This window comes from Gasterosteus aculeatus, chromosome 1 (assembly GCF_964276395.1).
Source record: "Gasterosteus aculeatus chromosome 1, fGasAcu3.hap1.1, whole genome shotgun sequence".
Taxonomy (NCBI): domain Eukaryota; kingdom Metazoa; phylum Chordata; class Actinopteri; order Perciformes; family Gasterosteidae; genus Gasterosteus; species Gasterosteus aculeatus.
In genome coordinates, this window is record NC_135688.1 from 367,424 (window position 1) to 382,500 (window position 15,077).

The following is a 15,077-nucleotide window of genomic DNA, read 5'->3' on the forward strand; positions in this document are numbered from 1 at the left end:
TATTCTTGGAAGGGAGCACGAATCAATTGAATGGGACTTGTCCGGATGACCTGAATCTGCTGCTGTTTTCCCCGGTTGAAAAGGTATAAAAGACATGGGTGAGCTTCTACTCGTTGAGGAGGGACTCACACCCTGACTGCAGGAGGATCATAGGTGAATGCACGGACTCCCACATCACAGATGTTTTTCTGTACTTTGTAACGCGATTTTGATGACAATTAATCTTTACAGGATTACCATGCTGACCAATGATCACGTGTATCTGGTGTTGATGTTGCATTTTAATAAATGTGTGACACATAACATAGTTATTAGTTGCTGAGCAAATATATTGTAATATTGTCATTAACCAAAAAGGGGATGATGATTAACTCAACTCAGGTTTCATATTTCACACTTGGTGCCTACGTTGACACCGGGGGTTTTAAATACTTATGGTTCATGATTTTAATGTGTATTTATGTTGTAATAGTTTGTTCCAATCTGCTGCTCATTGTGGTTATCTGCATGAACAGAAGCTTACATGAACCCATGTACCTTTTCCTCTGCAGCCTGTTTGTAAATGAGCTGTTTGGTAGTACAGGCTTGTTTCCATTCCTTCTGGTTCAGATCCTCTCGGACATTCACACTGTTTCTGCTCCGCTTTGCTTCCTGCAGATTTTCTGTGTAAAATTGTATGCAGCTGTTGAATTGTTAAACTTATCCGTCATGTCTTATGACAGGTATCTTTCCATCTGCTATCCTCTACACTATAACACACGCATGACCTATTATACAATTGCCACTCTTATTGCTCTGACGTGGTTATATCCTTGTGTTTTAATGGTTGTTTTACTGTCTTTGACTGCTCCTTTGCAGCTCTGTGGGAACATCATTTACAAGGTTTACTGTGACACTCACTCTGTCGAGAAGCTGTCCTGCTCTGACACCCATGTGATTAATTTATTTGGACTTGTTGCCACTTTTAGCACTATCTCTGGCTCTTTGCTTTTAATATTTTACACTTACATGAAGATCCTTGTAGTTTGTTTCTCTGGTTCTAAGCAGACCAGACAGAAAGCTGTCAACACCTGCTCACCTCACCTGGCTTCCCTCTTGAACTTCTCCGTGGGTGCTTGCTTTGAGGTATCACAGAGCAGGTTTAACATGAACAGTTTACCCAATGTGTTAAGAATCTTTCTGTCGTTATATTTCTTCACGTGCCCGCCGCTCTTCAACCCCGTTCTGTACGGCCTGAATCTCTCCAAAATCCACGTTATATGTAAAAGTCTAATATCAAACATATAAATTAGTTATGATTAACCGCAAAAATTCCATAATGAATTCAAAAGTACATTGTACTGTCATTTAGCTGACGCTTTTATCCAAAGCGACTTACAATAAGTAAACATAGTAGTGTATTGTGCACTTATATTTATGCAAACACCTTCATTAAGGTGCTTTTTAACAGCACAATCCTCTTAACAAAGTATTTCAACTTCAAAATTAATTTAATCAAATAAAATATGAAAACTAAAGCTATTTTCCACTAACAGGGCATTAAGGTTTTATCTAGTTTATATTGGCAAAGTACATTATAATGGGAACCTTCCAACATAAATAAGTTTTCTTTGTTTACTGAACTGCAAAAACATGTTTCTCTTATCAGGAACCAGCATGAACTTTTCTCAGTACTAATGGAATTTGTTATTAATGTATGTTGGTATAATGAATAGTGGTGTTTAATAACTAATTTGCTATCTTTCTCTATTCCTTTTCTGTTCATGTAAGCAGTCTTGAGAGAGTGTGCGGGTCGGGATGTCGGGTTTGACCAGGTCCTGGATGTAAGCTGGACCCCATCCATTCACAGCATGGTACGTGAGCACCAGTGTTTAGAACTGGATGAGCCACCGGTACCAGTGAAGAGAGCGGAGGAGTGGAGGAGTGAGGGAGAACTTAGGAAGGTTAAAGACCAGTGGAGCTGCTGCATTCTGGATGAGCTGCAGAGGTGGAATGGTGGTAGCAGGAGACCTGCAGGAGGGAGTTACAGTAGTCCAGGAGGGAGACGACAAGAGCCTGAATCAGTACCTGCGCTGCCTTCTGAGTGAGAAGAGGACGTGTTCTCCTGATGTTGTAGAGCGAGTATCTACAGGATGGTGTTGTCAGTGATGTTGGAGTCAGGGAGAGTCGGCTGTCGAGTGTCAAGCTGAGGTTCCTGCAGTCAAAGTGGAGTTGCAGAAGTTAACCGTCAAGTTCTTGGTCGGAGAATATTTTCCCAGAAAGAGAAGTAGTTCAGTCCTGTTGGAGAGAATTAGTTGGGTGTCATCAGCATAGCTGTGGTAGGAGAAACCATGCGAGCGAATGACAGCGCAGAGAGAGTTGGTGTAGGGCGAGAAGAGGAGGGGACCCAGGACGGAACCCTGAGGAACTCCAGTAGTAAGCGGACAAGGTTCCGACACAGATCCTCGCCAGGTTACCCGGTAGGTGCGTCCATCGAGGTAGGACGAGAGAAGGGAGAGAGCAGAGCCTGAGACACCGAGTTCCTGAAGGGAGGAGATAAGGATCTGGTGGTTGACTGTGTCAAATGCAGCAGAGAGGTCCAGAAGGACGAGGACAGAGGAGAGAGAGGAGCTCTAGCAGTGTGGAGATGCTCTGAGACAGCAAGGAGAGCAGTCTTTGTGGAACGGCCTTCAAGCCTCCCAAGTCACCCATGGTGTTTCTGTATGTGTATTCAGAGCCAGTAAGCAACACATTTTCAAATTAATAATCATTTTAAAAAATTGCATTAATGTTCAATAAAATATTTGTTTGTTGTTGGTAATGAATAAATGTGCTAACGTGATAATAACGCATTAACGTGCGCCATCACAATTATTATATAGTTCTGCAAGGGAGGACTCGCACAGATTATGAATGTTTTGATTTGATAGTACAGAAAATAGGAAAAAAGAAAAAGTGCAAGGGTTCAAGGGTCAAGCCAGAATGATATTTATACATACCATTTTAGTTTATACACAGGATGGGGAAGGGCTTAGGCCCTGAACCCTCAATGTCACCCTAAGACCCCAAACCCTGATTCCTCAGAGTCGCCCTACCATCCTGAACCCTGAACCCTCAGTGTTCTAACCCCAGCTGCTCCATGTTCCGTGTGGAAGTGTCCCTGAGCAAAACCCCTAACCCCGTAACTGCTCCCCGGGCACCTTTACAGCAGCCCACTGTGTGGGATGGCTTAAATGCAGAGAACAATTTCCTGTATGTGTAAAATAATATACTTAATAAAATGGCTTCTTCTTCTTGAACCCTCGGTGTCCCCCTAAGACCCTGGACCCTCAGGGCCTAATCTACACTGAAAATCTGTGACATTGCTTGAAAAAAGCTAGGTAACAATTTCCACACTGAAATTGTGAGTAATTTTAACTCAGGAATTATCAAGTTAAGTTTACTTACAAGTAGGAATTGTTTTTTATCCAAAATATTCAGGTAAATTGTACTTGTAAATTATTTTAAATGATTTCCTTAGACATTAAATGTACTTTTACTTAGGTCATGTGTCTTTGTTAGTAATCTTTATGTTTCAGGATTATTTAACTATCTTTTCTTTCCTTATCCCATTGAGAAATATTAAGTAATTCTTACTCTATATGTTGTCTATTTATCACTATTCTACACCACTATTCAAATATAATTATTTTTGCAGTTTTTAATTTAGGCTACTTTTATTTAATAAATAAGCTTTTTTTAAACTACAGCACCTTTACTTGTCATCTGACATACATACAACCAATACAGGTATAAAAAGTGGTTGCCAGTGGTTTAAAACATTTAGAAATCAGTGCTGCCATCAAAACATTTAAGAACATTTAACAAACATTTTCAGAGATATCTCTGACAAAGACGAGATCCTTACAAAGATACTATTTTTAATGAACCATAAAAGTGCAGAATTGCATCAACAAACGTAAGTATCATCACTAACATGCGTTGGCTTTCAATGTTTTTAAAAGGGTAACTCCTTCAAAAATTACAACAATTCAGTGTTCAGTATCAGATGGGTAGTTATACTAAAGTTTGCATAATCTTTAACACATCAAGCTTCAGAAAGAGCTTCTGAAACAAGTTATGCAAGTTCATTGCATAAGTGAAGGCCGTGAGAAGAAGGCACGCCTTTGCCACACTTTCAGTCATGGAGGACCTCTTTGCCTCGATGACGATCAACAGATCTTTCATTGTTGCACCTCCATTGATTACCACGACCTTCAGGAAATGTTGCACAATGTCCTCTTCAACGGCATCTTTGGTCACATCCTATCAGAAAAATGTGAATCAGAGGTCAACAAACATTTTACCCACATATTTTATAAAGGTTTCTGAATATGTAGGTTTAAGTTGCCAATTCATAGTCTACAGATAAAAAACGGCAAAATAATTAAGAGGTTTACAGAGAGACATTAGATAAATGCCAGGTAAGTGTTTAGATAACTATTGATGAATCTACTTACATGTAGGGCTGCAACAACGAATCGATAAAATCGATTAAAATCGATTATTAAAAGCGTTGGCAACGAATTTCATTATCGATTCGTTGTGTCGCGCGATTATTACGTCACTCAATGAGTTGCGGAGATGCGCGAGGAGCAAAAATAAAAATAAAGGCGCCGAGCCGCCGTAGAGGAACGAGCAGCCGGCCGTTGTTGTGAGTCACAAGGAGGTGTGCGAGCGTGGGGGGTCCCGGTCCACGTTGTCCCGCTTTGACGTGAGGGACGTAACGAGCCTCCTGTTTACTCGTCATCCAGCTGATCAAGCTAGCGTTAGCTCGCTAATAACAGCAGTGAAGCAGTTAGCAAGAATAAGACACGTTTTTATTTACTCGCCTCTTTTGGACCTTTCATTTTTCAATGTGTTGTCTGATATTTTGTGCTTTGTCCCATATCGGTTATTGTTGACAAATATATTTGTGTGTGTTGTACTTTTTAATGCTGTCATATACGGTAGTCCAGTGCACTTGCGCATATACTGTGGGTTATACGGTAGTTGATGTGACGCCTGTAAAGGGAGACACATGGTGATCCATTAAATCAACTAAGAAGCCTCTAATGCATTTATTTACAAATGCCATTTTAAATCAATCTCATAGCACTTGGTTGTTTTTTAAATGTATGCATTTACTTAACTTGCACTACAATGATAGTAATAATTTAATGAATATGCTTCAAGTGAACATGAGGGTGTGTTTGTGAGTGTGGTATAGAGAACTAGTTCTGACGAATTTGAGGTTCTGTTTTAGAATAAAGGTTTGGAAATTAAAGCTTTTTAATGCCGTTTTTTAAAAATCCGATTCATCGATTAATCGAAGAAATAATCGACCGATTAATCGATTATCAAAATAATCGTTAGTTGCAGCCCTACTTACATGTAGTGGATTCCTTTTTGTAATCTATTTCTTGGTTCAATGTAACCCTAGTTCATGTCTTTCATATTGGTTCACATTCAAGTCACTGAGTTATCCATGTTATTTATTCTCAAAGTTGTAACTGTACTGTAACTAATAATGTTATGTCAAGTTAAACCTATAACAACACTAATTTCACTTTACCTTGAGTCAACTGTTGAGAGCAACTTCCTTTGATATTCTGAGAAATATATAGAAAAGCACACAACAGTAAATCTGAATCTGAAAAAAAGCAAAATTGGCACTGTAGTTCGAATATGTCAGTGTATGCGTTGCACCAATGGACAGACTACACCATCCTTAGCCGTTAGCCCGATAACCCCCCTCTGAAGTGGACATTTGATAGCATGTTTTACCGAAGCGCCTCCAGGCTAACAACTTTTCAAGGAAGAACCCTATAGAATCGCGACTAAAACAAGCAAACCATGGCTACAAAGATAACGTTAGCAGCATGAGCAACGTGTAATGCAGTCCCAAGTTAGCTAATGTTAGCATGATAGCCTAACTAGCTATCATGCTAAACTGACCAGTTAATGATCTCCAGTATTCACAACTCAAACTTGACCGAAAGCTCAACAGCAACCTATAACATTAATGTCGCTCCTGGCAACCTCATGTGGGTTAATTGAGGGTATGCAAAGCATGCTGTGACATCCCATGCCGAGGATTGGATGGACGAGAGAGTCCCGCCCAATCGGAGGGTGGCTATTGCAGTTCCCGCCAGTTCAAATGGCCGTTAGGGTTACTGACTGGTTGCAGCTCAGGGCGGCTGCCAGACCAGATTCAGGAATCAGGAATCAGGAAACATTTATTTGCCAAAATATGCCAAACATACAAGGAATTTGTCTTGGCGGTTGGTGCGCGACAGTAGTCAGACAAGACAACAGTGCACAAGTAATAAAATAAAGTAGAATGAAATGCTAATACAATGGGTTAGTAGAATAAGGCTAAGGCTATGGGTTAGTATAAAACAAGGGAATAAAGTTAAAAATTTTAAATATTAAAAAGAAAAATATTACGCATAAAGTGCACTAACAAACAAGTAACAGACAAGTGACAAAGTGACGAGTGACGACAAAGTGGAATTGCAGTTAAAGTGACATGTGCAGTGTGAAGGGGAGTGACCGGTGGGATGTTATAGTCAGTCAGTGGGGGACCGGCTCTGTTCATGAGCCCGACTGCTGACGGGAAGAAACTGTTGGTGTGGCGGGAGGTCTTAGTCCTGATGGACCTCAGCCACATGCCAGATGGAAGGGGCACAAACAGGTTTTGTCCGGGGTGGGAGGGGTCGGCTACCATCTTTTTAGCTCGCTTCAGAGACCTGGAAGCGAACAAGTCCTGCAGGGACGGCAGATTGCAGCCGATCAGCCTCTCTGCAGAGCGGAGGACACGCTGCAGCCTGCCCTTGTCCTTGGCTGTGGCTGCAGCGTACCAGACGGTGATGGAGGAGCAGAGGATGGACTCCATGATGGCCGTGTAGAAGTGCACCATCATCGTCTTTGGCAGGTTGAATGTCTTCAGCTGCCTCAGGAAGAACAACCTCTGCTGAGCTTCTTGGTGATGGAGCTGATGTTCAGCTCCCACTTGAGGTCCTGGGTGATGATGGAGCCCAGGAAACGGAAGGAATCCACAATAGTGACGGGGGAGTCACACAGGGTGATGGGGGAGGGTGGGGCTCTGTTCCGCCGGAAATCCACAACCATCTCCACTGTCTTTAGAGCGTTGAGCTCCAGGTTGTTCTGCCTGCACCACGACACCAGATGGTCAGACTCCACCTGTAGGCGGACTCGTCCCCACCAGAGATCAGTCCAATGAGGGTGGTGTCATCCGCAAACTTCAGGAGCTTGACGGACTGGTGACTGGAGGTGCAGCTGTTGGTGCACAGGGAGAAGAGCAGAGGGGAAAGAACGCAGCCTTGGGGGGAACCGGTGCTGATGGTCCGAGAGGCTGAGACATGTTTCCCCAGCTTCACGTGCTGCTTCCTGTCAGACAGGAAGTCTGTGATCCACTTGCAGGTGGAGTCGGGCGGTGCAGCTGGGAGAGTTTGTCCTGCAGCAGAGACGGGATGATAGTGTTAAAAGCAGAGCTGAAGTCCACAAACAGGATCCTGGCGTAGGTTCCTGGGGAGTCCAGATGCTGGAGGATGTAGTGGAGGACCATGTTGACAGCGTCGTCCACAGACCTGTTGGCTCTGTAGGCGAACTGCAGGGGGTCCAGGAGGGGGTCGGTGACGGACTTCAGGTGGGTCAGGTGGGAGTGAGAGCGTGTTGGGGAGTGTGAGGAAGAGGGCCCAGGAATAAGTTTAAGAATATTGATACCTAGTGATGGCGAGATGAAGCTTTATGAAGCTTTCCATCCATTTGTGCCAGACACGGCCGAAACTTCATGGTGCTTAATTTGCTCTACTGCGCCACCAAGTGGTCAATAAATGAAATGACACCATGGCTTTGGTGTGTGAAGCATTTAATTGAATGAATGAATGATCTTTGTGATGTGTGATACATAACTTATGATCGTATTAATATCATATTGGGGTCAATGTGGTGCAGGGGTAGAGAGGGTGTGCTCGGAACCGCAAGGTTGGTGGTTTGAGCCCCGGCTGCCCCATATCCCATGTTGAAGTGTCCCTGAGCAAGACACCTGACCCCTAATTGCTCCCCGGGCAAAAATGTAATGTAAGTCGTTTTGGATAAAAGCATCAGCTAAATGACCTGTGATGTGTCTGTCTTTATGATACAATGGCGGGGTCAAAAGGGAAAGTGGAAACAAATTGGGGAGAGGGTTGTGATGTGAAAAGTAAAAAACTGTGTTACCCTCTCTACCCATTGAGCCACGGCCACATACGGACTTGTTGGTTTGTGACTGTGCTTGTGTTACTAGGGACAGCATGTAACACGTTTATTTAAGCTGTTATTGTTGTATCCGAGCTCCCTTGAACACAACAGACACTTCCCCTTTGAAAATACCAGAAATAAGAAGAAAGACAAGCAATACGCAGTGTCAGATTTATTTACAATATATTATGCTAGTTATTAGTAACATATTACTATGTGCATACCTTATTGTGAGAGATCAGCTCAAAATGTCCCCAGACAGGAGAAAATCTCTTTCCTGTTGGTTCCATCACAGAAAAAAGAAGCTCGAATAGTTTGTAAACAAGCGCGCAATGAAGTCTGAAGTACACAAAATGTATGAGTCCTTTTATTTTCAATCGTGCTCCAGACCCATGAACCATGTCCTGAATCAGTCACGTGGTACGGCTGGTTCGCGAGGCTTCGAACGTCACCACATACGTCATCAACACGAGCCGCAATATGCGCTTCATCAAAATCTTCCTGGGTTAAAGGTCGCCGCGTGTTTCTGCGTCTTTACGTCGACGCACTGGTTTCACTTCCTGGTTGTAAAGTCTTGCGTGTGTTGCAGAGCGATTCACCTCCAGAACAACAGGTGGAGTCACGTGTTTTGTTGAAGACGACCTGGAGAGTCACGTCTTTGTGTGTGGAAGTCGCTGGTTGCTTTATTTATTGATCATAGACTTTATTGCCCCGTGCATCCACACTGCTGCTTTTCATCAAGGACACATTTGTCCCGTATTTTCCTCCACGACTTTGTTCCCCTCGTTTGTGGAGATCTCCCTCCATGAATCAGAGGCCATCCGGCGTCCTCATAGTCCGCCAATGACGGCTTGTACAAGCGCTCATATTTAAAAGCTCTTCAATCTGATCCGTTCTCTCGTAAACATTCTTCCTTTTAATAAGGGCCGTATTGTGCTGTGAAAACGGAGACGTGAGACTCCGTAATGGACGTAGTCAGCAGACCAATCACGGCTGCGTAGCTTCTGACGCTAGTCATGGCGTCTTGCGTGTCCCCTGGGTGTCCTTGCGTCTCTCTGAAAACCCAGCAGCATAAACTCGACTTTACTCGACAGAAGCTTCGAAGCCTCGACGCTAACGTCACATCAGTAGGTGATAAGCGAGCGTACGAGCGTTTACCCTCCACTACAGGAGTGATGAACTCATCCAGCAGCTCAAACCAACCTGTTTTTGTGTTGCTATGGTGATTTTTCTAAACTTCGGGAATGGAAAAGCCCGATTTACGTCATCTTACCCTGAAAATTATCCGGCTAACTCAGTTAGCCACGCACGAGGAAAAGGGCCCTGATTTAAACACCTCACCGCCACGGGTTAAAGGAGTGTTAAATATGATAGATTATAAATTATAGATGGAATGGAAAATAATTGATATAGAAATTAGCAAGTGATTCTTTTGAACTAAAAGTATGATTATTTGTAAAATGATTGTTGGTGATAATCCAGCTCTGAATCATCCTCTCCAGTTTATAATAGAGAAACAATAGCAAACATGAAGCTTCCTGTGGTCACTACACAGGAGCCCAAACACTGCTGTGTTTCTCCTAGTAACCACGGCGACAGCAGCGGATCCTCCTATGATGCAGTGCATGGTTGCTAATTGGGCCCATTAGTGAAGGCGGTCTGAGCCTCCAGAGCGTCCAAATGTCCACAGACTCCCCCGGGACTCATTACTGTCCAACGATACAGTAAACATGTTGTAGTACGTATCCATGTCCGCCCCAACAAGGACGATCAGCAGAGCTTTGACCTCCAGGAGGCCTCTGCAGGTGAGGTCGAGGGGGGTTTTAAACTTCAGCAAGTTCAGAGTTACAAAAATACTACCTGAAATCAGCGGTTCATTCATATTGGAAACATAACACGTTGTATACAGGAATCAGGAAACATTTATTAGCCAAAATATGTCAAACATACAAGGAATTTGTCTTGGCGGTTAGTGCGCGACAGTAGACAGACAAGACAACAGTGCACAAGTAATAAAATAAAGTGGAATGAAATGCTAATGCAATGGGTTAGTAGAATAAGGCTATGGGTTACTATAAAACAAGGGAATAAAGTTACAAATTTTAAATATTAAAAAAGTTAAAAAGAAAAATACTAAGCATAAAGTGCACTAACGAACAAGTAACAAACAAGTAACAAAGTGACGAGTGACGACAAGTGATGAATTGCAGTTAAAGTGGCAAACCTGTACAAGTACAAGTATAAGTATACAGTATAAGTACAGTACCTGTATAAGTAAGAAAGAGTCAAGTCGTGGGAAGAAATAACTTGTTTCTATCCAGATTGGCTGCACAAATTGCACCTTCGGGATCATAAAGACGAACATGTGACACAAACACACACAGAAACACAGACATAATAAAACATATGGCACACGTTGCATTCTATCAGCGCCCTCTGCTGGATGGACACACTGATCTTTGACATTTCTTTGACATCTCTCGTTCTGTCAATATTATTTCATAAAAGAGTCAAAGGGAAGTCCGTCATAAAAAAGGTTCAAATAAATTATAATATAATTACGGTATGATATTTTTTAAACTAAAATGTCATAGTATAGTACGTCAATAAAAAAGTCATACAAAATATCGTATTTGTCATTCAAATCAAATATTTCTTAAAATTGTTGTAAAGACAATGTCCTTTATTCTCATATCAACAATACAAACAAACCCAAATTATATAAATTAGGAGATGTTCCTTGATATCTTCATTACTTTTTCATAATAGGTTTATTGCTAAACATCATGTGAACAATCAGTAATGTGTTGTGTCCGTCTCCAGGTGTCAGCATGGCACTGTCACACGGTTCATGACATCATCACCATTAACATTCATTCATAGAAGCTGCTGATTGACAGGTCTCTGATAGACCTCAGGGGTCAAGGGACACATTTTTCTCTACCTCTGTCCCAGTTCTGGCATTGTTAGGGAAACTAAAAACTACTACCCGTTATCCTAGTAGCATTTATTGGTCTACTGGTCTATATGCCCGGCAGCGCTTGCAGAGTCGCAGCCAGGGGGCCGATCCATTGACAGGGTTCCTAAAAGGAGAACATATATTTTACATATTTTCTGCTGATCAGTATATTGGGGGGGACCGATTGGTATTTGCGCAATATTGGGAGGCACACAACCCCCCCAAAGAATGCGTGCTTACGCCGTTGCCGAATAATTCACATCTTACTAAACGTAGTCACGCGAAAGTGAACGAGGCAAACAAATCCTTCCCGTTTCCTCTTCTGAGCCCATGCAGGTCACGTGAAAAATGATTCAAAGACTTGTACCCAGCAGATGAACGAATCATTCACCTCCCGATCGTATCTTCGGATCGATGATTCGTTCATCTGCCGGGTCTTTGAATCATTTTTCACGTGACCTGCATAGGCTCAGTAGTACCCAGTCGGGAAGTGAACGAATCAATGAACGAATCATTTCTGTTTCCTTGACTGAGCCAATGCAACAGTCCCAGTGCGCGGCCATGAGGAAATGAACGAATCTCTCTTTGAGAGGACTCGCTACTCCCGAGTCCTTGTAAGGATTCGTTCAAAATGAAAGAATCGTTCATGAACGACACATCACTACTCGTCCAGCGGACCCCCCCCCCAATGTCTAAACCATGGTTACACCCTTGCTTCTGAACCTTTTCCCTGATGACATGAGTGGGTTGGGTTCTTGCTGATGTTGCTAGTCCCTATGATCCCTTGGGCTGTTTTACTACCTGGGCCAGGTCTCTCCGGTTTTCTGTCGTGCAGCTGGTGTACCACATGGTGGCGCAGTGGCAGAGAATTGACTTAATGGTGCTCCTGTAGAAGTTGACCAGGAACTGAGTTGGGCTTGGTTTAATTTCTTCAAGCAGGAGAACTTCTGTTGGGCTTTCTTCACCAGGTGGTAAATGTTGATGGGCAGTTTGAGATCCCATGTGATGTGGATTCCCAGTAATTTTACTTACACCTCCTAACTGTTCGTTCTCCTCTAACCTCTCACATGAGCACAGCTTTTTCACCACCCAACTGCTGCTCACTGGATATTTTCTCTTTTTGGGACCGTCCTCTGTGAACCACAGAGATGGTTGTGTGTTTAAATCCCAGGAGATCAGCAGTTTGTGACGTATTTGGCCAGCCTGTCTGCACCAACAACCATCCACGTTAAAGTCACTTAAATCTCCTTTCTTCCCCAGGGGATGTTTTAGGGTTGGTTTAAGCGCTTATTGACGAGTCAAGGAGAGCTCATTAACCTCCGAGTCCCAGCAGTCGAACCGAGAGGTCCTTAATCCCGGTGTCCTCCCATCTACAGGGCTCTTGGCCAATCAGCATGCAGGAATAACGTCAACAAGCAGAAGGCCCCAAAGGGAGGAACCGGTGATTTGATTCCACAGTTCAAACCTCGGAGGAGAGCGTCTTGCTTCGGCTGAAGAACTGCTCGTTTATTGTCAAGGATTCAATATTACAACGTGTTAATTGTTAGATTTCTCTACATGAACAAAGCTGTGGACTCGAGACACAGCATTATATTATGTTTATTTATATTTCATAAGACTTATAGAAAATAATTGCAAGGTGCAAAAGGTGGAGAAATGACAGACCTTCAGATTTGGTTCATTGTCAGGATAAAATGTAAATTGAAACTAGACACATCTGGGGTATTTATATTTGATAAATTAGTTAAACAATAAATATTATAATTCATTATTAGTTCATATGTTTAGCTCTAGAAAACAAGAATTTTTTTTTTAAGTGTTATAATAACAAGTGAACTTAAATAATGATTCTGACCAGTTCCAACCGGCTTCAGCCAATCAGAGTGCTGCTGCGTTTAGGATCAGTCTTCCTGTGGGACGTTTGTGCTTGGGGTATAATAAGAAGACCCGAGTTCCTCCCGACAACCATCTGAGGAACTTCAGCAGGTAGGAATGTTTAACATTTCCTTTTATTTGTCTTTTAAAATATTTTGTTTGATCTTCAGTTTCTTTTAAAACATGTAAAACGTTCTGAAAAGACATCTCAAACAAACCCAAAGGTTTGATTCCTCCATTTTCTGTCATGCTATTATTGTGAAATATCACTTCCCTACAAGTGAATAATTAGAATGAAATGAAGTGGAGTTCTCATTGAAATCCAACTATACTTTGAGTATTATTGCGTTTTAAAGTTATGGGTTTTTATACGAGAACATTTGCATTGCTGAAATATTAATATCTTAATTCATTGATATTACCATATTTTCTTATTTAGTAAGACATTAAGGATTATATGCTTTCATTCGATACAAATTCCAATGATATTAGAGAATTGACTTAAAGTATAAACAATGTATTTAGGGAAAGGCTTTTTTATTAGATAAAAATGTATTTATGTATAATTAAATCTTTAACATATTGTTGCTATTTGAGAAGATATCTGGTCTGGAAACACATTTATCCTAAAGTGTTGAGTGTTAGAGACGTTACTCCATTCACTTTAGTACCTTTTTTACTATTAGTAACTAATGAACGAGTCATTATAACGAGCTTCTTCCCAGTTGATCAGTATATAATAATATATGTAATATATACACAATGCCTCGTAAAGAATGAGAATTTTTACTGTGAGTTGTCTGCAAAGAGATTCACGTAATCAGTTCTCTGAATGTTCTTGTGCTTCCTCTCAGGCCGCCGTTCTGAGCTCGAGGCAAAGCAGGCGCCGCGATGGAGGCTTCTCCGGGCCGGAACTTCTCCCACGCCTCCTTTGTGTTCAGTGGTTTCAACGGGCTGCAGAAGCACCGGCAGCTGCTGGCGCTGCCGCTCTGCGCCTCATACCTGGTGGTGCTGCTAGGGAACGGCCTGCTGGTCCTTGTGGTGCTCCGCACGGAGAGCCTGAAAGGCCCCATGTACGTCCTTATCGCCGCACTCTGTGCGGTCGATCTCCTGGCAGCGACTGCCATCGTGCCCAAGATGCTGCTTGGCCTCCTCTTTGACTGGAACCGCATCTCATTGGCCAGCTGCCTGGCCCAGATGTTCTCAACCCACTTCCTGTCATCCCTGGAGTCCACTCTGCTGCTGGCCATGGCGCTGGATCGCTACCTAGCCGTCTGCCAGCCGCTGCGTTACACAGAGATGGTGGGCGCGTCCGCCTTGTCCAGGCTACTGCTCCTCGCCCTGGTGCGCAGCGGCTCCATCATGGCCACGCTGGTGGCGCTGGCGGGTTCGTTGCGGTTCTGTGGCTCCGACGTGATCCGCCACTGCTACTGCGACCACATGGCGCTAGTCAACTTGGCGTGCGGTAGTACGGAGAGGAACATGGTGGCAGGCCTGGCCGTGATCGTGTGCTTCGTGGGCGTGGACATACCACTCATCTTTTTTTCCTATGTGAAGATCCTCGACGCCGCCCTGAGGGCGGCAACCGCCAGCGAGGATCGCAGGAAGGCGTTTCACACCTGCGGCACTCACCTGATGGTCATGATGTGTTTCTACCTAGTGGGTAGCGTCACCTTCCTCTCTCACAACCTGAACATCGCCATACCGACCAACGTCAACACCCTCATGGGCGTTGCCTACATTCTGCTGCCGGCCACCATCAACCCCGTCATTTACGGCGTCCGGACCAAGGAGATCCGCAGCGGGTTTCTAAAGCTTTTTAGCGCAAAGAGAGTTTCTGCTGCTGGCACAACCAAGACGTGACGAAGATGTTCTGTTCCACATTACTCAGTTTGGTCTTTTCGTCTCTTTGAGTCACAGATTGTTTGTGAACTCAAACTTCTCCTCATTTACAACAAAGGAGAAGAAAGAACGGAATAAA

General features: G+C 43.2%; 2 protein-coding genes across 2 annotated transcripts; both read left to right on the top strand.

Annotated features, from left to right (window-relative positions):
* The first annotated feature begins 360 nt into the window (after nucleotides 1-360).
* Nucleotides 361-1,287, top strand: LOC144388271 (olfactory receptor 11A1-like). The gene has a single exon (XM_078088579.1). It carries the CDS (start codon nucleotides 361-363, stop codon nucleotides 1,285-1,287), a length of 927 nt encoding a protein of 308 aa, XP_077944705.1.
* A 12,700-nt stretch (nucleotides 1,288-13,987) lies between these two features.
* Nucleotides 13,988-14,959, top strand: LOC120823481 (olfactory receptor 52L1-like). The gene has a single exon (XM_078088697.1). It carries the CDS (start codon nucleotides 13,988-13,990, stop codon nucleotides 14,957-14,959), a length of 972 nt encoding a protein of 323 aa, XP_077944823.1.
* The last annotated feature ends 118 nt before the right edge of the window (nucleotides 14,960-15,077 follow it).

Coding starts and splice junctions, on each gene's coding strand:
- LOC144388271 (XM_078088579.1), top strand. CDS start 361: ATGATGATTAACTCAACTCAGGTTTCATATTTCACACTTGGTGCCTAC.
- LOC120823481 (XM_078088697.1), top strand. CDS start 13,988: ATGGAGGCTTCTCCGGGCCGGAACTTCTCCCACGCCTCCTTTGTGTTC.